Here is a 24,826-nt window from a genome sequence, read left to right as displayed (position 1 = left end):
GTTACTGTCACACAGGGATTAACAATGTGGAGGAGGGAATGCTCCCTCCAGGGACCAATTTCTCCATGAGATGCAGAGCATTTCAACTCTGGTGCTGGTGGGGACCCACCACCCTCGTTTTTGGAACTCTTGTTCAAAGGACAAGCCTGTGGTGGCATTCAGAGTGTGGCCCTGTGCAGTAGACCCATTGTAATAAAACATTCCACACAAAATCAGTGATTCCTACTGATTAAGTTACTAAATTAGAGCCAAAGGCTGGAGATGTTCTCTGCAGGACCTGAGGGAATGCCCTGTGTGGGTGGGAAGGTACCAGGAGGGAAGTCACGAAAGAGGGGTGCAGTGTGTTCTGTTAGAGGAGTGTTTTGTGTCCAGTCCATGCCACATCTGTCTGTACCACATGCTGCAAATGACAAAGTAAACTTGTATTCCCAGCTTTTACAAGGGCATGAAGTGGTAGAACAGGGCAGAATGGCTTTCCACTGCCAGAGGGCAGGGTTAGATGGGATTAATGGGGAGAAATTCTTCCCTGTGAGGGTGGTGAGGCCCTGGCACAGGTTGCCCAGAGAAGCTGTGGCTGCCCCATCCCTGGAAGTGTCAGAGACCAGGTTGGATGGAGCTTGGAGCAACCTGGTCTGTGGAGGAAATCTGCTCTAAAATTTCCTCGCAGGGCTGTGTCTGTAGTTGTGTGAAGCTTTAGAACTCCCAGAGATTTTAGGTTGTTAACTGTGGTTCTCCACCCCTTGCACAGCTGCTAACGAGTGTATTTACAATTCCAGTTTGTCTTTGTTAGAAGAATTTGACTGCAGCTGCAATGAATTGGAGTCCCTGCCCTCCACCATCGGGTACCTCCACAACCTGAGGACCTTGGCTGTGGATGAGAATTTCCTCCCGGAGCTGCCCAGAGAAGTGAGAGGCTTTGGAATTACAGATTGAAATGTTTTGTGGGAGCCCAAGATTTCATCCTTGCCCAGACAAATTATCTGTTAAAGCAATTGTTTGTGGGATGATGTGGGAGACCAAACCTTTCTTATGTGCTCAGTAGAAAAACTGAGCAGTAAATTAATAAATTCCTGTTAAATTTGGAATATCCCTGTGAAGAGCAGAGTGAGTAACCCCAGGAACCCTGAGGGTGTTACTTTCTGATTAAATTCTGTATTTTCTGCTCTTTGTCACTTCCAGCAAAAACCCAATTCAGCCACCTCCTGCCATGAAAAGTGAGTGATAATAAATGTTGCCAGAGGCAGGATTCCATCACCTTTGGCTTTTTCATTCCGCAGATTGGAAGCTGTAAAAACGTTACGGTGATGTCTCTGCGCTCCAACAAGCTGGAATTTCTTCCTGATGAAATTGGGCAGATGCAGAAGTTGAGAGTGTTAAACCTGAGCGATAACAGGTACAGTTCACATCATTTCCTTCACCAATTTAAGCATTTATTAAAAAAAAATTTTAAACTCTTATTTTTAGATATTTTTTAAAAATACGTTTATATAAAATATATTTTATAAAAATGTATTTAGAATTATATTAAAAATAACGTGGTTATTATTTACTTTATTTAAAATATAAGGCAAGAATCTTGATTTTTTTTTTCTAATCTTTATGGTTTGATCTTAGTTCCACTGATACCAAAGAAGAAGTTGAGTGGGGCCAAGATCTGGGTCTTGGTGTGTTTTAATAGGTTAAAAACTATTTGCTTCTTTTATGTCCTGCTGTTTCCATGCAAAAATGTGATATTTGGGTTATATAGGTTTGTAATATTTAATGATGAAAAAGCTGATCTATAGGGAACCATGAAGTGCAAGCACAGGAGTTTGTTATCCTGCCTCCACTGAAATTCAAGGAATATTTTTCATTCCCTTCAGTAGAGTTTTTTTGTCAAAATCCCCAGATTCTTGTGTTCTTATGCACATGACTCTGCTTAGATGAGAAACAAAATGCTTAAACTGAGCCTTTCTTGATACCTGTGCTGCCAAAGACTGCCTGCCTTGAGCTTTATCCATGTGGGTGTGCCAAGAATATGGTAATTTTCAGCACAAACACAGAAATCCAGGTTTCCTGGATAGTGCCACGTATGGGGAGTGAATTCCATTTTCTCTCCAGTAATTACCCTCCACACTCAGTAAAAATCAGGAGAAGGGCTTCCCACCCCTGTGTCAGATTTGCTGTCAGCCGTTTCATTGTTGAGATTACAGCTGAGCATAAAATATAAACCATAAAATGAAGTAATGTAGAACTCCTTTAATATATTTGTTTAAAATTACTTGTTTAATTCAGTTGATTCTTTTCTGCATTGTAATTGTGTGTCATAAAATCCATCATGGCTGGACCAGAATGGAAAGTTAAACTTGAGTCTAGTTTGTGTTGTGACTGTCCAAATCCCAGAATCAGGAAATGCCTTCAGGTGGCACCAGGGGAGGTTTAGGTTGGATATTAGGGAAAATTCCTCATGGAGGAGCTTGTCTGGCCCTGGCAGTGGTGGAGTCCCCATCCCTGGAGAGATTTAAAAGCTGTATGGGTGTGGCACTTGGGGACATGAGTTAGCAGTGGCCTTGGCAATGCTGGGGAATGGTTGGACTTGATGGTCTCAGAGGGCTTTTCCAACTTAAACAATTCCATGAATCTATAACTCTATGATCAAATGGTGGGTCTCTTGATTTTGGGTTCCAGACTGCAATGCTTTCCTGGGGACAGGCGTGCCCCCCATCAGCATATTGGTGGCAGCAGTGTGTGTTTGTGCCTTTATCTGTACAGACAGAGTCTGAAACAACACTTCCAAACCACTCCAGCTGCCATTCCTGCCACAAAGGGAGGCTGGCTTCCCTTCCTGTCCCTGCATCCATGTGCCCTGTCCTGTCCTGCTGAGGTTTTGTCCAGATGTCTGTCATCCTGGATCCATAAGTGATGCAGGTGAACGCAGCCCGTGTCAAATACAGGGAATTTTCAGATGGACCTTTCCATGTCTGGTTCCTACCCAGCAGCTGTGGTGGCACCTGGGAGGGGACATAGGTGGGCACAGGAGTGTGGAGGCAGGAGGACAACCCTAATTCTGGGCACTTGGGAGTTCAGGGTACAGGTGCCTTCCCTGGCACATGAAACTGCTCTCAGCTGGGTCACTGCCCCTTTTCCAACCTGTGATTGTGCCGTGAGTCTGAGGTGAGGGACAGGAAACCAATGGGGTTTACTTGGATTTTGTTTCCCATTTTTTTCCCCAGTGACTTTTCAGCCAGGTCAGCTGCTGTTTTCAGTCCCATCACTTCAGTGTGGTGAGGGACTATGAGTGCTGAGGTGAGACAGGGAAGGGCAGCTCATGGCTGGGAGGGAGTGGGAGCAGACAGGGCTTCCCAGCTAGGCTGACCCAGCAGCTGGATTCCACCAAAACAGCTGTCCTGCCCCAGTTCTTTTTCCCCAGCTGCCCAGCTAGGACAGGATTGGGATTTCCACTGGGGAGGAAGGTAATTATGGGACCAGCATCCCAGTGATGGGATGTTCCATGGGATGGGATAGGATGGGATGGGATGGGATGTTCCTTGGGGTGGGATGTGGCAGCTACTATCCTTCCCACTCCCCTTCAGGGGTATGTGGTGGTGGTAAGCTCTTTTCTCCAGTCCTCCTGGAAAGCTGTGCAGTGAGCTGTGAGCATTGTGGAACCACTAGGAGAGTGGAGTCTGGACTGGGAGAGATGGGAACTGACTCCCCCCCCCTAGACATTCAACCTTTAAACTCAGCTGAATTTTCTTTAAAACTGGTTGAATTGTCCCATGTACTTTTCTGGAGTGGTTTGGGCAGTAAATCTTTCCTCCTTCCTTGCTGTCAGCTCTGGCTGAGGTTCAGTGTTGCTCTGCTGAGATGTTGTGATAATTCTTGTGCCATGGAACTTCCCACTGCAATGAAACTAAAAAGTTTTCACATTTTGGCACCAAAGAGCTTGGACAAAGTTCAGATTCCTTCTTAATGCTGGAGTTTTTAATGATTTTTTTTTTTACTTTTCTCTCATCCCATTTTCATTATCATTCAGGCAATGTCTGTTCTTTCTTTGAATGAGTCCACATGTACCTGCTTAAGAGAAGGGTGTCTGGGCTCTGCTTCCTGCTGGGAGCCTTCCCATGTTCCCACAGCAGTTTTGCCCCTCTGCTCTTCTCCAGATCTCACAGGAGGTAGAGCACACCAACTCTTTTCCTGGGTACCCCTTCAAGCCATTGGAAGAAGAGACAGAGACAGAGACAGAAGCAGGGCAGATGGGTGATTCTGGAGCCTCCTGAGCTTCACCCTGTTGTGATGGGCTCCTGGATCCTGGGATGTGCATCAGCCGCTTCCCTCTCAACTTATTATGGGGCCTGCTGAACCCTGGGCCCCTCTAAGAGGGATCCTTTACCCAAGCACTGCTAATGCACAAAGATTTTGAGAAGCAGCTGTCACTCCCTGTGAGTAACAAGTCACAAGTAACAAACAAGGATGGATTATACATATTCCATCAGAATTTGCTGGTCAGCCCTTTGTGACTTTCTCTCCTGACACCAGAGGGATTCCAGTGTCCAGTTGCTCGTGCATCCTGGCACGTTATTTCCTTGCCAAGGGAACAGACTGTCCCTGTGACTGTCAGTTCATATGATGGATCCATCACCATGGAGCTGGAGTTTTACGGAGGGAACAGCATCTTCCACTGGTGATCTCCCAGGGAGTGATACCTCAGGGCCATCTCCTTGTCCTTTGCCATATGCCAAATTTCACCTTTGGTGCCTACAATGATGACTGTAAATGGGGCACTTGTGTATCCATTAACCTCTGACATTATTGCCTTTATCCCAGTGACTCTGGTGGGAATTGGGCTACTCACACGTTTATTGAGATGCCCTTTTGCCACCAAAAATGTTCATTCTGGCCATTTTCCTCATGGCAGGGAGGTATAGTCTGCCTTGAGGGATGTAGATACAGGGATGTTGGTGGCTTTGCACTTCCCTTGCCAGAGTGCATGGAAGATCTGCAGTCTGCTCCTGGAATGGCCATGCACACATGGAGCCATGAATAGAGGAGCTTTCCCTCCCTTGTGTTCTCTGGAGCTTGTCTGGATGTGATAGTCAGGAACATTTTAGATCTGGTCTAAAATCCTGACTGGATGTCTTTGAGGGAGGAGGCAAACCTGACACAGACCTCTTTGCCCCCCTGGCTAACAGGAACCTCACATTTCTGTGAGGTGACACATTTTGCACGCAGGAGGGTCAGTGTTTGGTTCTGTGGTGTCAGCTACTACAGACTTTCACTCTGTTCTGTGTCTTCTTCTCAGCACTGTAAGATGGACCTTGCTCATCTTAACTGACCAGAAGCTGTTTTAGTTTCAGGACTTCCTTCAAATATCCATGTTAGAATTCCCCTTTCACCAGAGAAATAGGCTCCAGCTTTCCTTTCCCACGCCAGTGATATCTGAACTTCTCATCTCCGTAGCTGGGAGTCCTCTCTCCTTTTATCTTTACAGGTCCAAACCTTTCCAACCTCCCACAGGCTCTGGAAAGTGCAGGATTCGGTTGGCTCTGATAGGCCATGATGGGTTGGACCCTGATTGCTGAGGTGGAGTCTCAGGAGGGCTGGAGTACAGCTGGCCAGCTGAGATGGCTTCACACTCTGTGGTCAGTCGGGACAGGTTTGACTCCAGACTCCTTGGGATCCATCCTTGCCTTTGCCAGGCACACTCTAGTCCAGGAGAACTGAGAAGTTTGATGAAATGGCTGTGCAGGTGCTGCTGGTGTGAAAGCTCCAGCAGTGCTGAGCCCCTGGGAGGCTCAGGGTACACGTGGGATTCATGCAGAGAAAAGAGCTGTGTGACTTACCAGTAACCGGTGTTCTCACCATGTGTAGTCCACATACACACCTGTCTTCCATCTGCTTCTCCTCTCTCCTCAGAGTCCTTCCAGGTCTGAGCCCTGTGATTGAGAGGTAGAATTGTTAGAATGTACATTTGGGCTACACTTCTCAAAGACATCGGTTACTGGTAAGTAACCTTTCTTTTAGTTCTAGATTGTTCTTGAAAGAGCTGAAAGAACCCTCCCCTTTCTGTGTGTGCACTGCTTCTGTCCTGGGCTCAGAATTCACCCACACGAGTTAGAAAAGCTCCTCAGATTAAGCAATCCATTTGTTTTATGATAAGACAGCTATGAAAACTAAGTTTCAGGTAGGTCAGGCTCTCCTTACTTTCTCCTGTGCTGTTAATTCCGGGTTTAAATGTGTGCACACATGGAAAGCTGCTCTAATCTCCAGAGGCATTTAACTGGAGTTTTAACTGCGTGTGCAAACATTCATTTTTATATTTCACTTTTAGAGAAAACTGATTTCTAGTCTAATACATCCTTATTAAAACAATTCCAATGCCTTACGGACACGCTGCGGTCCAAAAAAGCCCCAGTGTTAATGGGAATGAGCTTGTGGCAAAAAGACATCCAAATTCCATAAGGGAGACAATTCCAAAGCTTTGCTGCATAGAGACAATGGTACAAATGCTTGTGAGCAGCTCATCTCCCAGAAATACAGATTTTTTGTGTGAAGGAGGCTGTAGGAATGTTGCTGGTACAGGGACAGAGGGTTTTCCCACTGATGCAGCACCTGGAAATGGCTTACCTGGTTTTACTGAGCTTGGAGCCAATATGTCTGTGAGAGCCTTTGTTTCCCCAGAGTGGGGTTGTCTGACTCTCAGAAAAGGGCTTCTCCTCTTTTCTTTTTGCCAAATCACATTTAGGTTTAGTCTTTGTCGAAGGTCCTTTGGTCGATACATCCCTTCCCACTGTCCTCCAGCTCCTTAAACTCTGGACAAAAGCTGAGAGAACATCAGTCCATGGCTGGGACAGGCCATGTGTTGGTACAGAGCAGGTTTAGGTGGGATATTGGGAAGGAATCCTTCCCTGTGAGGGTGGTGGGGCCCTGGCACAGGTTGCCCAGAGAAGCTGCGGCTGCCCCATCCCTGGAAGTGTCCAAGGCCAGGTTGGTCGGAGCTTGGAGTAGTCTGGGATAGTGGAAAGTGTCCCTGCCCATGGCAGGGGGTGAAACTGGCTCATTTTTAAGGTCCCTCCCAACCAAAACCATTCTGGGACTACATAATGACTGAGGAGTAAAAATTCACGTTCAGGATGAGTTAGTGGGAAAAACATGAATGAATTCTCTGCAAACATTGTGTCATCATTTCCCATTCCCATATGCAGATCACTTTTAGGAAATATGTTTAAATGTCTAATTAAAATGCTAATTTTTTGCTGCTTCGTTTAATTTTGTCATTTAGGTTCCCTATGAATATTTATATTATTTTAATCCTTTGTCTGACGTTTCAACAAAAATGAATTTTCCATGATCTCAGAGCGATTCAGTTACAAAACTCCAATGTCCAATAAAAGGAGTTCTGGGAGCTACACTGAGGTCTTTCCTATAAGTCTTCCTGGGACGAAGATTTTTCTGTTTTCTGTGTTATAAGTGTAATTCTGGCTACATTTTGCCAAGGAAAAATATCAGTAACTCCTCAGTACCTTAGGGTGTGGTGCCAGCATTTTAGATTCCAAATAGCTCTCTTAACATGGAATGCCCTTAATAAAATACTGTGATTTAGTAGAAAACGAGAAAAAAAGCTATGAAATTACAACCATTTCAGTATGATCAAGACAAACATTTTGCAGACAAATCTTTAAACAAACTATTGTGGAAATGAAGGATTCATGTTGTTCCAATATTATCATTTACAGACTGAAGAATTTACCCTTCACTTTTACTAAGCTCAAAGAACTTGCAGCTTTGTGGCTTTCTGACAACCAGGTAATGCCTTTCAGTATTTATATTTTCCTTATTTAAGGGGTCATTGGAAGGGCTGTAAATGAAACCTGTCATTTAATCCATGGTTGTATCAAAATTTCTCCAGCCCAGCTTTATACTTTCATATCAAGGTGTAGATCCTGCTGGCTGTCCTTTAGTAACTTGGAAAAAGCACCTTTGCAGGATTTATTTCACCTGGATAAGCTTCTCTGTCCTTACAAAAGTAGTAAATAAAGGGTAAAAGTAGCAAGAGAATAGTTATTAAAAATAAATTCAGTATATAAGGCTTTGCTACCAACCTTGTTAGTGGTTTGTCCCATCATTTGCTCCATCTACACCTCTTTTTTTGTCTTCCTTTTCCCTTTTCCTGTCTATTCTTCCCTTTCTGCATATTTTAATTTTCATTGTACTCAGGGGCCGTCTAAACATGTCAAAGATGCGCAAGAACTCTGAGTCTTGGTTTGGAGAAAACTCATTTATGTTCCTCTTAAATCTGAGTGTGCCTTTCTTTGTCTGAGGGTTTTGGTTTTAACTAGAGATTCTTTGGGGTTCTATTTTAAAGCAAATTATGTAACATGAACTCTGAGAAATGCAACAGTTCAACCAGCAGCTGAGCACTAAAATAAGTCTTAAATGTACATTTGCTTTTATAACTGAGCCAAAAATGGGAAAGCTGAAGGGAGGGGTAATAGAAAATGATGATTAAATTTTAATGTGTTAAATTGGGATTCTTGGTTTTTTTTGCTCTAATTTCCATTTAAAAAAAAATTAACATTCCATGGCTGCGCAGCCCAGGCACAGAACAGCCACTTCCTTTTAAATATGCGAGGTTTTCCAGCATTTGGCTTTTCTTTGGTGTAGGATGGATTAGTTTCCATTCTGTGGACTATGACAGTCACTCCTGGTGTTACATTAGAATAAATCAATAATAAAATCTCATCAATTAAAGTGAAGCATAACATCTGAACATTCACAGTGGCTCCATGTAAGTTCTCCAGTATCTTGCAGCAGGTTTACTCTCAGAACAGGCAACTACTCTGAATTTACTCCTCCATCATTAATTAACTCCTTGTTAGCTCTGGCTTAAACTAGATCACAGCCCTAGTGGGGGTGTTTTACATAAAATGTTAAAAAAAAAATATACAAAATCATCTGAGGAGATTTAAATAATATTTTAAATTTAAAATTAACAGTACTCTGATTAATAGCTATTTAACAGTCCATTTAAATCTTCTTGGAAATTCTTGATTTTTCTTTTCAATATTTTTCCCAACTGGGAATTTTTCTCTGACTCCTGTAACTGGAGACGTTGAGTTCTGCTGTGGATTAACCATGCAGTGACAGGTCTGTGCTCCGACTTTTTTCCTTCCTCAGCCCAGAGCACTCGCACTATGCCTGATGTTTTGCCCATCCTGGTGGGAATTGCAGGAATTGCAGAAGGGAGGAATGGGAGGGGAGGTATTGCCACCAGCTTAGCACTTGTTTTAGTCCACAGGGAGTTTCTTTTCACACAGAATTGTAGATATTCTTGTATTCCCTATTTATCAGAAACCGAATCCCATCTCAACTCACACTCTGAGGTAACTGCTCTGGTTTTCCTCTCCAGTCCAAGGCTCTCATCCCGCTGCAGACGGAGGCACATCCTGAAACCAAGCAGCGAGTGCTGACCAACTACATGTTCCCCCAGCAGCCCCGCAGTGATGAAGGTAAAACACCAGCAAGGCAGGAATGGCGTTTGTTTAGAGGCTGGAGGAAATCCAGAGGGAGGAGGAGATCCAGAGAGAGGAGGAAATCCAGAGAGAGGGTTCCGACGTGGCTCTGTGTGTGTCTCCTCACGCCAAGCCCGTGGGACACACAGACATCCCTATTTTAGCACACACAGAGGAATCTGTCATTCTCAGGCCATCAGATTTATATTTTCTAGAGCACTTTCATTTCCAGAGTGGCTTTGTAAAAGCAGTTTGGGTCTGGATCTGAATGTGCACGGGAAGGGATTGTGGGCTCTGTTGGCCAGAGACTGGCCCCATCTGGCAGCTGGGGGTGTCCACCCACAGGGAGGGGAGTTCAGGGGTCCCAGCCTGGCTAAATTCAAGGTTTGGCTCCTTACAAAGCAACATTAAAGTAGAGTTTTCATACTCCCCCTGTGCTCCAGGTGTGCCTCAAACCCTGTTGCTTCCCATCACTCTCACCACAGTTTTTATAACAACTCTCTCGTGGTTTCTCAGTTCCCACTGTCATTGCCCCCCTCAAGTTTTCAAACAATAACCCAAGACTGTGTGATCAATGAAGAAAAGCCTTTTTAGACCCTTTCCATCCTTGGGGTGCACCAACTGCTGGTTCCTGTCTCTTTACCCTTTCTCTGCAGATTTCCAGTCGGACAGTGACAGTTTTAACCCCACTCTGTGGGAGGAGCAGAGGCAGCAGCGCATGACTGTGGCATTTGAGTTTGAAGACAAAAAGGAAGAGGAGGAAAACCCAGGGAAAGTTAAAGTATGTTCTGTTTGGTTTATTCTGGTATTAACATATTATGGACAGGGTCCAGTATACAGGTCTTGAATTTAATTATTTTTGTGTTCTAAATATCCAGAAACCTATTCCTAGTCAGATTCCTGCTGTGACAGGTGTATTGTCACAAAACCAGAATTAACACAGAGTGTTGGGAGACTTTGAATGATTGTCCTAGTTCTTTAGAAGGTGAGGAGGCAGCAGAGCATGAGGAAGAGTTTGACACTAAAATATATCCGAGGCCAGGTTGGACAGGGCTTGGAGCAACCTGGGCTAGTGGAAGGTGTCCCTGCCCATGGCAGTGGGTGGGATGAGATGGGATTTGTATAGATGCCCACACAGGAGCTAAAAACTCGTTGCTGGAACCTTCTAAGAACTTCAAGTGAGTCCCTCCAGCCATGGGTTGCAATAGTTCATGGGGAGGTTTCAACATGTACATTTTTAGCAGTTCCACCAGACCTTTAAGGGAGAAATTTGCAGGTTAATTTAAATTCTCAACAGGCAGTAACCACCAACACTGCAGCATTTATAGCAGCATAGATTATACACAGATTTCACTTTTTATCTTTCAGAGTTAAAACTGAACTCTCAGCCAAACATATGTTAAGATAGATTTGGTAATTGGAATTGTTCAATAACTTTTTCCATTGAGAATTTTGAACTTTGAGAATTCTCTCTTTGGTGTCAGGCTGCTTTTGATGTGTCATTAAACCCACAGGAATAGTACTGACAGGGAATACAGATTTCCTCTCTGATGAAAGCTCTGGATCAGTGAGGAAAATATCTGCATTCCAGTGCTCTCACCCTCCACAGCAGCCAGGAGTTCTGCTGTTTAATATTAAAACTCACAGTCATGGCAAACTCTGCTGAAATCCATGTCTAGGATTTGTATCTCTCATCCAACTCTTCCACTTAATTTTCCCTGACTAGTTTTTACTGAGGATTTGCTGGGACTTGGCTTTTGGCCATGTCTGTCTCAGACCTTCCCCTTAAACCATGGTCTGAGTTCTAGGAGAAACCAACTGCCTAATTAGGCCAGCTCTAAATACGATTTCTTTCAACTATAACTCACCCAGGGCTTTATTGCTACTTTCCATCCTCAATTTATCTTTTCCTTTGGAATTCTTTATTAACATATGACATCCCAGTCATACATTTGGACATTTTCTGTTCAAGTCATGTTAGAGTCTACTCCCTGTAATGTTTATTCCCTTGTGGTTCAGAACTCTATGCCAGTATTTCATATAGTTTTATTTTCCAAACCAATCATTCTTCCGCCTCTGAAATATTCCTATTGACAGACCATTTTCATCTGAATCCAAAATTAAATTTTTCCCACCGTAACAGTGAGCTGTTAAAACATACTCCTTTTCTTACCTCACTTCCACAGTGAGGTAAAAGCTGCTTTGTGGTAAATGATTCCAAATACTTTACCACATTGTAAATGTGTTTCACAGTTATCCTGACACACACAGATCCCTCTGAGAAACTTAGAAATTTAAAATGTGGGGTTTTATAGAAAATCTGTGGGTCTATCAGTCAGTTAAGGCACCATTCAGGCCTTGTGGGGGTCCTGTCTGTGGTGGTTTGAGTCTGTTCTCCTGTGTGAGAGAAGAGTAGGATGCACTCGAGTGCCAGTAGGAACATTATCCATCTCCAGGAGCAAATGGCTCCCAGGGGATCAGCTACTGCTCTCAGCTGCCATCCATAATTCAGATTAATTGAGTACATAGAAAGTAACTAAATTAATTCTGCATTTACACCATCATTGTTTGGAGAAGTGGGATGGAATATGTCAGCACTCTCAAGCAAAGTGCATGATTAACATACAAGAGTCTCCCAGGGTAAAAGATTGTAGGGAGCCATTCCCATCCATTATTTTATGTCACTGGAATTCTGTTATAGGTTGACATAGAGTAACTGAGCACATTTCAGTCCCAAAGTCCATGCAAATATCTCTGTGTAACACCTCAAATTATCCCAAACATAAGGGATGTGCCCTGAGCCCCAGTACTGTAACAATGGGTTAGTTTGCATGCTGTTTGCATTTTGTATTTGTGCTTTAATTCTTTTTGTGAATGTTCAGGTTGAAATAAATCTAAAACGTTACCCCACTCCCTACCCGGAGGATTTAAAGAATATGGTCAAATCAGTCCAAAACCTGGTGGGCAAACCCAGCCATGGAGTGCGGCCCGAGAACTCTGCACCCGCTGCCAACAGTGACCAAGGGGTGAAAGACAAGTATGAGCACAAATGGCCCATGACACCCAAGGAGATTTCAGTGGAGGTAATGTAAAGGCTCCTTGTTCCTCTCCAGAGTCCCAGGTTTGAACACAACTTCTCCAAATGATAATGCTGCATCTGTTTGACCTCACACCTTTCACCTGTAAAGTTCATTCAGTTGTGTATTGAGTTGCTGTTTTTCCCAATACTGCTGAATTTTTGGGTTGAAATCTACCTAGATCTGAATTTTGCTGTTGATTTAGACAATTTTAATGATATGAGACTTGCACAGGAGCAGGAGGAAGGACCAAGCTCGTTTCCACCTCAGCCTTCAGTACGTGCATTTCCCGCCTCCGATGCGATAATGACCAACCAGTTAGTTGTGTCTGACCCTACTGTGCCATGGGGTCCTGCTCCCTCAGTTTCTGTTCTTAGGAGAAACCCAATTAACCTTGTCCAAAGTTCATGAAGGCAGCAGAACTTCTCCTACTGCAGGGAGCTTTGGATCAGGTATCCCTGAATACTGACTTCCAGTGAGTTGCAGAATCCAGCTCTTAAAGTGTTTGCCTGCAGTGGATCAGCAGAAACAGGGGCAAAGTTCTATTCCAAGACAAATGTAGTCATTAAGGAAGCAAAATTCCTAAATCCTACTGTTCCAAATAGAAGGAGCTTGATCTCATCTACCCATGGACACCCTGACTGTGTGCAGGCACCATTCAGAAATAAGGGAATTCTCTTCCCCAGTGGTTTATAACCTTGGATAGGTCTACAGGAACATCAGCATTCCTGAAAATCTTTACAAAGCCTTAATGTTGAAAAGAAATAACGGAGGAAAAAAATTCTCACATTCTTTTTTACTCCTTTGTTGTCTAAACATTAATGAGAAACTCATTGTCCTTGAAATATCCTTGTCTCTGGCTTCTTGTGTGTGCAGGAATTGTTCTTCCTAAATTTTCCATGTCTTTAACACAAATGGGCTATTCTTACATACTCAGCTGTAGCTGCTCTGTCAATGCTGTGTGTTTTATTTGCAGCTAAACATTTTCATTTCTTACCAAAATAACCAACAGAAGTTTTCCCTTTGAGATGCTTCAGAAGACTTCCTTCAAATCTAGGCACAGTTTCAATTAGCATTAAAATATTTCAGTTAAATATTTCATTTAAACTAAGATATTTAAGTTAAATCATTCATGTTTTCATCTAAATCTGAAATCATAAATTCCACCATTATTCTTTTTTGTTTATTAAGTTCTTACTGTGTAAATCTGGGCTTTAAACAACTTGGGCCAGGAGTCTTTACATGTTCTGCTTTTGTTGCTGAATACACAGAATTTATTTTGTATTATCTAGGTTTTGAACTTGAATATTCCTGACAACTTTCAGTGGGTTTGAATTATCCCTAAGCATTATCCATCAGGAATTTGATCCATAGGGCCCGACAGAGGCTTTAGGTGTTTGGGCCCATGGCTGTGGTTGGTGATGCAGCCTCCAGAAGTCAGTCCTGGTTTGTTAACATTTGTTCAATTAAATGTGAAGTTTTTTAATGAAAATCTCAGTGAGCTGAGTCCCACAGGGTCCTGTGAGCAGGCAGAGCCCAGGGATCCTACGTTAGGGAGGTGTAAGGAAGGAGTAAGTGGCAGTGACAGCATAAAATATGAGATACTCTGGTTTTGTGTGGAGGTACAGGAGCTGTCAGTGGCACAAGTCTCACAAAAAGCATTCTGCAAAACCAGCTGAATTGCTGCAGACAGACCCCATGGTAATTCCTGAAGTGCAATTAAATAATGGGAGTGCAATTTCCTCCTTAATTGTCTCCCACAAGCAGCTACTCCGAGTGCACCACTGTTCCCATGGATCACTGGAGAGGGTTTTTCATCTTCTGTTATTACAATAGTGAGGAGGGGGGACTTTTTCACATTTTAATTTCCCTGGTACATAGTCAAGACTAGTAACACAACTATTTCATCAGGTAAGGAAAAGAAAAGGAGTGTTCTTGTCCCTCCTCCCAACACTGACACCGGGAAGGCATTTTGGCTCCAAGCAGGGAGTTGTAAATACATTTTTCTCTCTTTGGCTTCCTGCGGGAAGATAAAGACATGGGGGAAACTGTAGAAAAAGTGTGAATAATTTTGTGAACAATATTGGCCTGATTTCAGTTGTAACACATTAAATAAAACATAATTAAGCTCCATTTGCTTTTCAGATAATTAGGAGACACGATCTCGAGCCTCAAGTTAAAAGACAGTTTGAAATTGCAGGTGTGTTCTCATAGAGCTAAAGACTGAAGGCAGTTTCTAATACCAAGGTAATTTAATTTCAGGTGCAATGCTCACTTCTCATCCTCAGAGACCAGATAAGATGGTTTCTGTTCTGATCTCTTTTGGGTTTTCTTGCAATTAATTTACACATGTCTCTTCACAAACTGTTCCTAAATAATTAAGGGGAGCATCTGAAATGAGTAAGAAGCTGCATTTCAAATCCCCTGCACCATCCTCTGCTTTCACTTACAATAAGCAAACAATGTCTTGATTAGTCAGCAATTATAACAAACCTCTTCATTTTTCTAGGTCATTTTGAAACATGTGAGTTTTGGGCAAGTAAGAGGCTGGGATAATTTTGTGTCACCTTTCCATGAGAAACAGTGAGGAATCCCACAAATGAGCAATTTGGGTCTTTACAGTTCATATCAAAAATATTCTAAGAATATCCAACTTCTCAGGTGTCCCAGAGAAGCTGTGGCTGCCCCATCCCTGGAAGTGTTCAAGGCCAGGTTGGACGGGGCTTGGAGCAACCTGGGTTAGTGGAAGATGTCCCTGCCCATGGCAGGGGGTGGAACTGGATGGGCTTTAAGGTCCCTTTCAACCCAAACCATTCTGGGATTCTATGGAAGATCTCTCCAGATTATAATTTAATGTTCTTGTGTTCTCAGCCTGAATTCTTGGTGATATTTCTCTTTCTCAGTTGTTTTAATGGTCTTTCCCATGTGTTTTCTCTTGGGAAACAGCTTACTACAGTTTTCTGTCTTCTCCCTGTATCCTTCTCCAGTTAGTCCTGAGGAATAACACAATTTGATTTATCTCTTTTCTTTCTTTTTGCAATTGCTGCTATTCACAATACTTTTTTCCTATTAGTGACCTTTTTGTTCTTGAGCTTGTAAGAACAAGGTCCTCTTAAAGAGAGTGGAATTAAATGGAATATGATTTCAGGTTTTTACAACATCTTTCACATTCATGGCATATTCACAAATGCCAGACTGGTTCTTTCGAAAGTGCATCGATTTTTGTTGGAATAACTGGATTAGGGGCTAAAAAGAAAATAGTATAAGGTAAAGAACTTCCTAAAATCATGCATCTGAAATAAAACCCTGTGTTCATCATGGTGTCAAAAATAGAACTGTTGGTTCTTACAGCAAGGGGGGTTATAACTTACAACTTTTGGAAGGTTCATGGCATGATGTTGGGATTCCAGGTTCAAGATAAAGAAAATAAAGAATTCCCAAAGAATCCCCTGTCTGAGACAGAGAACACTCAGGAATCACCTCTGGAAGCCTCAGACAGGGAGGAGAAAGCCGAGGGCACCAAGAGTTCAGAGGTACAACCAGACCCGTGACAGGCACCGTGGGTGTCACAAGGGGAGAATTTCACACTCTGCAGTGCTGGGCACTCTTATTTCTCAAAAAAAAACCCAGTTTTGCACAAGTTTGTCACACTGCACTGGTAACTGGTTGTGCTCCACTGGAGAAAGGCTGTTGCACTGTTGTTGAGTTGTGTGGATATCACTCTGTCACCTACAGAACACCACAGACATCCTGGGGTCTCTGCATGGGGAAGGAAAGTCTTGGCTGTATCACACTGTGTAACTATTTCCCTAAATGTTAGTCCTGAGGAGTTTAATTAAGTTGGGGATGCCCGTTTTTTGCTGGTTTGGGAAGGTCCTGCCTCCAGCAGAACACCTAGTACAGAAGGATTAAAATAACTGTTGTGTAAATATAATTATATTCTTCAAGGATAAATTGCATGGCAAAGGTTTCTACAAATCTCTGTTTCCACTGTAACTACAAAAAGTAGTTAATGGAGAGGAAACCTCTGAAAGTTTGCTCCTGATGAGTAAAAGCAAAAAAAAAAAATTAAAAATATTGGAGCATTTTACATTTTAACAATGGCTCAAATCCTTATCTTCTTCCACACCTCCTTCCACACAAACATATGAACTCAGTAAGTGTGTTTGGTTTGGGTACTCCAGTTTAAATTGTTTAATTATTACATCTCTCCTTATTAACTTCACTCTGCCAATTCACTGGAGAACCTTTACCAGCAACATGTCAGGGCACAGAGACCCCCATTACTATAAGTTCCCTTCTAAATATATTTCTCCTGTTTCTGTCCTCATTTATACTATTAATTATGGATTTTACCCTAATATCCCTTCAAAACTTCCTCTGTTTTAGTACATACTCTCCTTCTCCAACCTCCATCCTCTTTACAGAATGACAGCTCCTCCTCTCACAAGGATCCTGGTGGCATTGGCTGAGCTTTCCGTCTCCACCAGTTCTCTTTCCATGACATTTTCCTGAGCTGGGCACCACCCATAAAGTGGGTTTCCCAGATTGCCCATCCTTCAGGCTCCCTTTCCTCCAGTCCCTTCCTGAGGGCAGGGTACCAGTGTCATCCCTGCAGTACCTGTCACTCCCCTCCCTGTCTCCTCAGGACACCCACCCCTCAGCTCTGAAGTTTCTCCCCAAAATTCCTCCTTGTGACTTCATTGCCTTCTAAGTGTCCTGTGAGCCTAAATGTCCTAATTTAAAATACCTCTTTCTAAGACTACATCCCACTTCCCTTCAACATTTTTCCATTTTATGTTCTGTATATATCCCTTTGAAGGTCAAGATGTGCTGAACTCTCAGAAGTTTATTAAATCTGAATAATTTTAATTTAACCACAAACCCTTTATAGACAAAGCCATTTTATTAAATATAGCTACAGGGACAGCTGAATCTGTGGAGGGACTTGGGCCATGAATAACTGAACAAGGAACATTTCCTCCTGAAATAACAATTGTTTACTCCCAATTTGTGTTTTTTTTTTTCTGCTGGCAGCTTGTTTTTGTGACCTTGACTTCATCCAAAATGTTTACATGGCCTTGATGTATCTCACAAGTTCCATCTGTTTTGTCTACATTTCCAGAGTGAGCACGTCACCATAATTTTTAGGAGTATTTCTGGAGGACTAATTAGAACTTTCAGCTGACAAATCAGCATGATTAGACACTGCCCGTATGGTGGGGTTAGTGTGTTGTGAGGAGAAGGCTGGGAAATGTTTGTGCCTTGCAGTTTGAAGTGGAATCTGTCTCCTGTGCTTACTCTTCGTTATTATGTTTGTCAGGATGCCTTGGGACATCCATGTGTTTATTGTTCATTTTTATATTCCTCAGGATGCCTTTGGACATCCTGCCAGTGAGATGAGGATAGGGGAGCTCCGTCCTTCCATGCCTGAGACTCCGTTGTACCCCCCCAAACTCGTTCTGCTGGGTAAAGACAAGAAAGGTACTGACTTGGTTTACAACAACCTTTGAGATGAAAACCTGTGTGATATGCAAGGAGAGATGTTCTACCTTTTGCTGTGATTTTAAAACAAATCCCATGCATATTTGTGCACACACACACACACACACACATATATATATGTCCATAGTTCCAGTTTAAAAATGTGTTTTTCTGGAGTTTAATTCTCAAATGCCACACTCTGAAAGCATTTGCTGTGTTTTGTTTCAGAGTCGACAGATGAGTCTGAAGCAGATAAGATCCATTGTCTGAATAACAGCGTTTCCTCAGGCACTTACTCAGACTATTCCCCTTCCCAGGCTTCCTCAGGGTCCTCCAATGCGCACGTTAAAATGGGCTCCTTGCAGACAACGGCTAAAGAAGCAGTGAATAACTCTCTGTGGGGGAACAGGTGTGACCATCTTTCTTAGCACAGCTTCTGGTGGCATTTTATCTTTTCATATGCACTCAAAGTGACCATATCTTCCCCCAGCGGGTGGTTGGGCACTGAACAGGCTCCCCAGGGCAGTTGTCACAGCACCAAGGCTGACAGAGCTCAAGGAGCGTTTGGATGATATTCTAGGGCATGTGGTGTGACTCTTGGGGATGGGCCTGTGCAGGCCAGGGGTTGGACTCGATGATCCTGATGGGTCCCTTCCAACTCAGCATATTGTGGGATTCTTTATTGATCTCTTAAGGCATTTGGTTTAAAAAGTCCACATTTTTTCTCATTTGTGTGTAGCTGATCACAGCCCAGGCTGTGCAGAGCTGGCCATCCATCCATACTCTATAAGCACCAGTAATTCTACAGCTGGTGGGTCAGTTCTGGGCTATAACCAGGCATTAAAGCTCCTGGAGGCTGGCTGCAGTCTTTGTCCCATTATTGCTGTCCCAGCCTCCCTCTGCCCTGGATTCCAAGAACAACATGGAAACTTCTCTTGGAAAGCTCTAATGAGCCATCAGCAGCCTGAGAACACCCTTGTACCACACCAGGAACACCCTGCCCTGTCTGTCCCTGCCATAAACCACTTTATGTGGTTCCATCCACAGGCTGTGTCCTGTTAAAGAGAGGCTCAGCCAGCTCAGGGGAGATGCATAAAATCTTGGTGGTGAGAACACAGACAAACTACATCTGGTATCTTTGTTTAAAAATAATGTAAGTGTGAAAAACCTTCTGTTTCACTCACAGATTATTTTTACAGCAGGTAAATATGTTCAACTGGATTTCTGTGAACACAGCATGGAGCCAACCGGGCCTGTTACTGACTTCTTAGTTTCTCCATGTGTGTACTGACACAATCTGTGCTCCAGGGCAAAAAGCTGCTTACACCTTTGTGCCAAGCCAGTGGCACGAGGTTCATGTCTCAAAGCACAGTCCCAAAGCCAGAGCATAGATGGGAGAGTCCTAAATTGTTTTAAGCTTATAGAGAGCGTCCAGAGGAGGGCAAGGGACATGGGGAAGGTCCTTGAGGGGAAGCTATGTGAGGAGCAACTGAGGGCTGGAGGAGACTGAGGGGAGATTTCATTCCAGTTACATCTTCCTTGGGAGGGGAAGAGGAGGGGCAGGCACTGATCTCTGCTCTGCAGGGACCAGGGACAGGACCCCAGGGAATGGCCTGAAGTTGTGTCAGGGCAGGTTTAGGTTGGATCTCAGGAAAAGGTTCTTCCCCCAGAGGGTGGTTGGGCACTGAACAGGCTCCCCAGGGCAGTGGTCACAGCACCAAGGCTGCCAGAGCTCCAGGAGTGTTTGGATGATCCTCTGGGGCATCTGGTGTGACTCTTGGGGATGGTCCTGTGCAGGAGTAAGGGTTGGACTCAATGATCCCGATAGGCCCCTTCCTATTCAGCATATTCTGTGACTCTGTGATTCTGCTGTCATTCTGGTGATGGTTTATGTGCTGGGATAGAGGGCATTTTATCTTGTTCCCTTCTCTCTTGTCTTTGCAGGCTGGCACAGTCGTTCCCACAACCCCTGGAGACCAAGCCATTGCTGAGCCAGCGGGAATCGGCTCCAGCCGGGAACCTGCCGGCACGGCCGGAACGGCGCCCGCTGAGCGACACGTTCACCGAGGGCTGGACCGACAGTTCCCACTACGACAACACAGGGTTTGTGGCCGAGGAAAGCGCGGTGGAGAACCCCAGCGCCAACCCCCTGCTCACCACCAAATCGAGGAGCTCATCTGCACATGGGCGCAGGCCACTGATCCGACAGGACAGGATAGTTGGCATCCCTCTGGAGCTGGAGCAGCCGACGCTCAGAAACACACACGAATCTGAAGTGCCTCCTCCCAATCCTTGGCAAAATTGGACCAGAACCCCTAGTCCCTTTGAAGACAGGACAGCTTTTCCTTCCAAACTGGAAAGCACCCCCACCACCAGCCCTTTGCCCGAGCGGAAAGATCATATCAAAGAGTCTCCTGAAATGACAAGTACTTTCCCTCCAGGAATAGCATGGGAATATCACGACTCAAACGCTAACAGAAGCCTCACAAACGTCTTTTCCCATATTCACTGTCGCCCAGATCCTTCCAAAAACGTCATTTCCATCAGCAAGAGCACAGAGCGGCTTTCCCCAATGATGAGGGATTTAAAAACGAACAAGTTTAAGAAGTCTCAGAGTATCGATGAGATAGACATTGGTACATACAAGGTGTACAACATCCCCCTAGAAAACTATGCATCCGGGAATGATACTGTAGGGCCTCACGAGAGGGTGGACAAGCTGCTGGGCCCGGAGCATGGCATGCTGAGCATGTCCCGCAGCCAGTCTGTGCCCATGCTGGACGACGAGCTGCTGACCTATGGCAGCGTCAAGGTGCAGCCGCAGCAGAAATCGTCTGTCACCAAGAAAGTCTACCAGTTTGACCAAAGCTTCAACCCCCAGGGTGCTGTGGAGGTCACGGCCGACAAGAGACTCCTGCCGCCCTTCCAGCTCAACCCCGAGTACATCCCCCAGCCACCCAAAAACCTGCCCCAGGAGCTGGTGAGCCCGCGGGGGTACCGCGGGTATGCACCCGTGGAGCCCATGTTCTCCTTCTCGCAGCCCTCGGTGAGCGAGGAGCCTGTGGGGCCCCCCTTTGGCAGCCAGGGCACACGGCCAGGCTTCCTGCGCAGGGCGGATTCCCTGGTCAGCTCCACTGAGATGTCCATGTTCCGCAGGGTCAGTGAGCCCCAGGAGCTGCCCCCGGGCGACAGGTACGGCCGGGCCCCGTTCCGCGGGGCGGCCGAGCGCCAGAGCGGCATGGCCGTGCCCGAGGCGCAGTTCCTCAAGCGCAACGGGCGCTACGAAGACGAGCTCCCTTCCTACCAGGAGGTGAAAGCCCAGACTGGGAGCTTCCCAGTTAAAAACCTCACGCAAAGGAGGCCCTTGTCCGCACGAAGCTACAGTACAGAGAGCTACGGCACATCCCAAACCCGGCCCGTCTCAGCGAGGCCGACAATGGCAGCGCTGCTGGAAAAGATTCCGTCAGACTATAACTTGGGTAACTATGGCGACAAGCCTTCCGATAACAGTGATATAAAGCCAAGGCCTCCCCCTGGGAAGGGAAATGAGAGCTGTGCTAAAATGCCCGCTGACTGGAGACAACAGCTACTTAGACATATAGAAGCTAGAAGGTTAGACAGGGTATGTTTGGCATTTCTCTGCAATTAATGCCTTTAGTTGTGTGTTTCGGTATGTCAAACTATTTGCACGTGCAGTGGTGACCACCAGAATTCCCAGTAATGCAATGCAATTCCTGCCTTGTTGTCAGAGGAGCTGGCCTGCGAAGGGCCCTAGGGGTGCTCAGCTGGAGTGAGGAGTCCCGGGTAAATCCAGAGGCTCCACTCTGGTCACTGAGGTGGTGGCTCCTGCAGCACTCCCCAAAAGGATGAAAGCCCGTAAGATTCTGTCCTGCTTGTGGATGTGGATGTGCTGCTGGAGCCCACCACGTCAGGCACAACTGGGAGCTCTGGGCACATCTTGACAGTAAAAGTGAATAGAGAAAAACATCACTGAGAATAAGTAAAATAATGTATTTTAGCTTTCGTATCACTGTCAGAGAGGGTTTAAAGGTGTCTCTTGACTGAGAAATAGCACTGGGCACCCACTGCCACTGTTTTGAATGAGGAATGTGATCATTACTCCTTTTAGCTGTAGGAAGTTGTGCTGATTTGCCTTCTATTCGAAGAGTACAAGTCCTTTAGTGCATGATTTCAGTCATTACCTATTTAATGACCTACTTCATAAATCGCATTTACTTCATGATCTGAAGTGGTTGTGAAAAATTACTGTCATGAAATGCATAAGAAGGTAGTTGCCAAATGTGTCCATTTACCTACTTTATGCCAGAGCCTCCTGAGTTTGGTGTTACTACACTCCTCACCTCCCAGTTTCTCAGATGTGATGCTTATTAAAATATCATTAGGGCCCAGTGGGTTAAATTTTAAAAACGGGCTCAAAGGCTGAAGTGTTTCCTTCCTTCAGCTCTTTTCCTTGTGCTGTGTAAAACCAATTGGAAAATACTGCCCAGGGAAACCAGTGCACCCCGAACAAGCCATTTCTGGTGGAAATAAACACTTCCCAGCTGCTGATTTGTTTAAGAAATATATTCATGCTTAAGTTACAATGTGTATCAAGGAATACCTGAACTCACGGAAAGCTGACACTGGTGATTCTGCTGAGTTGGCAGCAATCCCTGTGAGCTGGTTACTGCTGGTTACAAAACTCTCAGGAGTTGAGCTGCCTGGTGGAGGGTTTGCTGGTGAGAAGCCCTGGGCATTCCTATGGAGCAGCTGCTCCAGGAGAAGCTGCCGCCTGTCAGGTTTATGCAGGACTGTGGCAGTGGGCAGGGAGCAGGTGCTCCTGGGATGGAGCAGAGCCTTCTCCCCCAGGGTTTGCTCCTTGGTGCCAGACACATCTCTGGCCTATCTGTGGTTGTGCAGCCGAGCCTAAATTTGGCCATATTTGCAAAATAAAGACTTGTGCCATGTGATACAACTCCAGATACCAACACACCTCATCTGCTGTCAGCGTGGAAGTCGTTTCTGGTATCCATTTTATGTACAATGAGCAATGTACTTGCTTTGTGTGACCCAGTGCATGCCCCGGGGAGCTATTGATCTCTTGGGACTGTTTGTTTGCTTAAACTAAAACTCTGTGAACTTAACCATATATGTGTGATACTTAATTCGATGAGCATGTGTGTTCATATCTGTCACGTGGTTGTTTCCTCTACTCAGACCGCTGCTTACAAACACCACACAGTTAGCCTTGGCATGCTGCACTCTGGAGGGGTTTCAGCAATGCATGCCGGCCGAAGCATGACTTTAAACTTGCAGACTAAATCTAAATTTGAAAACCAAATGCTTCAAGAGCTACCTCTACCGAAAGTAAGTATGGGCTAGCCAGCATCACTGGCATTCCCAATAAATTAACTCCTTGCTTCCTCCTGGTTTAGCTTTTGCCTACTACTCATGCTTATACAGACCCAATCCAAAAAGCAAGGGTGGCAGTGGTACAGTTTTCCTCCTGAGTGGTCTTGCTTTTTGGATTCTGGGTTTCCCGTGGCTGTCATTCCTGCTTCCTGCTCTCGTCCTCCAGACCGGTGCCATCATTTTCTCAATCTGTGAAGATAAATGGGGAATGTGCTTTGCTCTTGGACTGTTTGAGCTTAAAAAAAGGATGGTAGAAATGTTGAATATGCATTTAAATAGGCTCCAGGAGACAAGGATTTTAATATTTGAGCATTAACTGGCTCTGCCATAGTAGCTGATGAGGTTTGAGCACACCTACCACACCCAAACCCATTTTAAACTTTGGTTGAGTAACACCTATAGAAAGAGAATAACCTCATTTTTTACTATTTTACATCTATTCTCATATATTGCCAACAAGTACAGACATACAAGACCGTCCCAAACAAATGTTTGAATGGAAAAGCACACAGGACAAGCCAGAGAGGGACATTGCTGCAGGATTTGCAGTGTCAAAGAGGAGATCCTGAGACCTTCTGTGCATCCATGTGGCCACACTCCCAGGGTCAGGGAAATGTAGGAGGGACAGGCCTCACTCAGCCTCTCCCTGCTTTAGCAGCAGGAGCTGTTGGGACACAATAGCAGCATCTCTGAGTAATTAAAGGGCTGCAGAACACAGATCCAGGCGCTGCCATGGGATCAGCTGTGCTGGTGATTGCCGGGCTGGCCTCCAGCACCTCTGCACCTACTCAGGCAGGACCGGCCCTGGCCAGAGATTCCCACAGGAGGCTTCCAAGACCCCATTTCAGAGCTTAGATCCAAGGCTGGTAAGAAGAATAGGGTGATATAATGGCAGCAGCATGAGCAGGTTGTGTGGGTTGGACAGACCTCGGCTCTGCTCAGCTCCCTGATGCGGCACAAACTCTGTGCTGGAGTTTTGGGCAGAGCTGGGACAGGATAACATCACACATGGATCAGTGTCAGGCTTTTCCTGCTGGGACTGACTCTCCATACACTGTCACCTCCATCCCCCATGCCATCAGCTGTCCCTGGGTTCCCTCACCCTGCTCTCTGTGCTTCTCTGTTGTTGGGTGGGTGGCACCGAGAGGCCCCCCAGAGGTGTGTGTTGGCCACGGGTGACATTCCGGTGTTGTCTCTGCTTCCAAAGAACCTGTTTGTCTCCTTGAGTACATGCCAGGTCTTATCACAAGTCCTTGGAAAAATCCATTTTCCATCAACCCCAAATAACAGTGCTGGTTTGCTACACACATCAGGAATACAGTATTTTATGGTACTTCCAGGATTTGAGGCTGTAAATGAATA

The 24,826-nt window shown here is 44.9% G+C and overlaps 1 protein-coding gene across 3 annotated transcripts in view; it reads left to right on the top strand.

Moving 5' to 3' along the window:
- The window catches only part of LRRC7 (leucine rich repeat containing 7), a 150,639-nt gene that overhangs the window by 112,839 nt on the left and 12,974 nt on the right, over positions 1-24,826 (top strand). The window contains exons 10-20 of one of the 3 annotated variants that reach the window (XM_029959685.1): positions 777-906; positions 1,278-1,393; positions 7,716-7,785; positions 9,389-9,488; positions 10,148-10,272; positions 12,374-12,574; positions 15,979-16,101; positions 17,941-18,052; positions 18,281-18,461; positions 19,997-21,674; positions 23,270-23,419. In XM_029959685.1, coding sequence (XP_029815545.1) covers positions 777-906; positions 1,278-1,393; positions 7,716-7,785; positions 9,389-9,488; positions 10,148-10,272; positions 12,374-12,574; positions 15,979-16,101; positions 17,941-18,052; positions 18,281-18,461; positions 19,997-21,674; positions 23,270-23,419 — 2,986 coding nt within the window. Of the gene's footprint in view, positions 1-776; positions 907-1,277; positions 1,394-5,895; positions 5,984-7,715; positions 7,786-9,388; positions 9,489-10,147; positions 10,273-12,373; positions 12,575-15,978; positions 16,102-17,940; positions 18,053-18,280; positions 18,462-19,996; positions 21,675-23,269; positions 23,420-24,826 lie in introns of those variants that run through there. The other 2 variants (XM_029959686.1, XR_003915791.1) reach the window with 2 other exon arrangements.

The sequence above is a fragment of the Manacus vitellinus genome, unplaced genomic scaffold (assembly GCF_001715985.3).
Source record: "Manacus vitellinus isolate BGI_N305 unplaced genomic scaffold, ASM171598v3 scaffold_21_pilon, whole genome shotgun sequence".
In the NCBI taxonomy this organism is placed as follows: Eukaryota; Metazoa; Chordata; class Aves; order Passeriformes; family Pipridae; genus Manacus; species Manacus vitellinus.
This window is presented reverse-complemented; position numbering and strand designations above follow the sequence as displayed.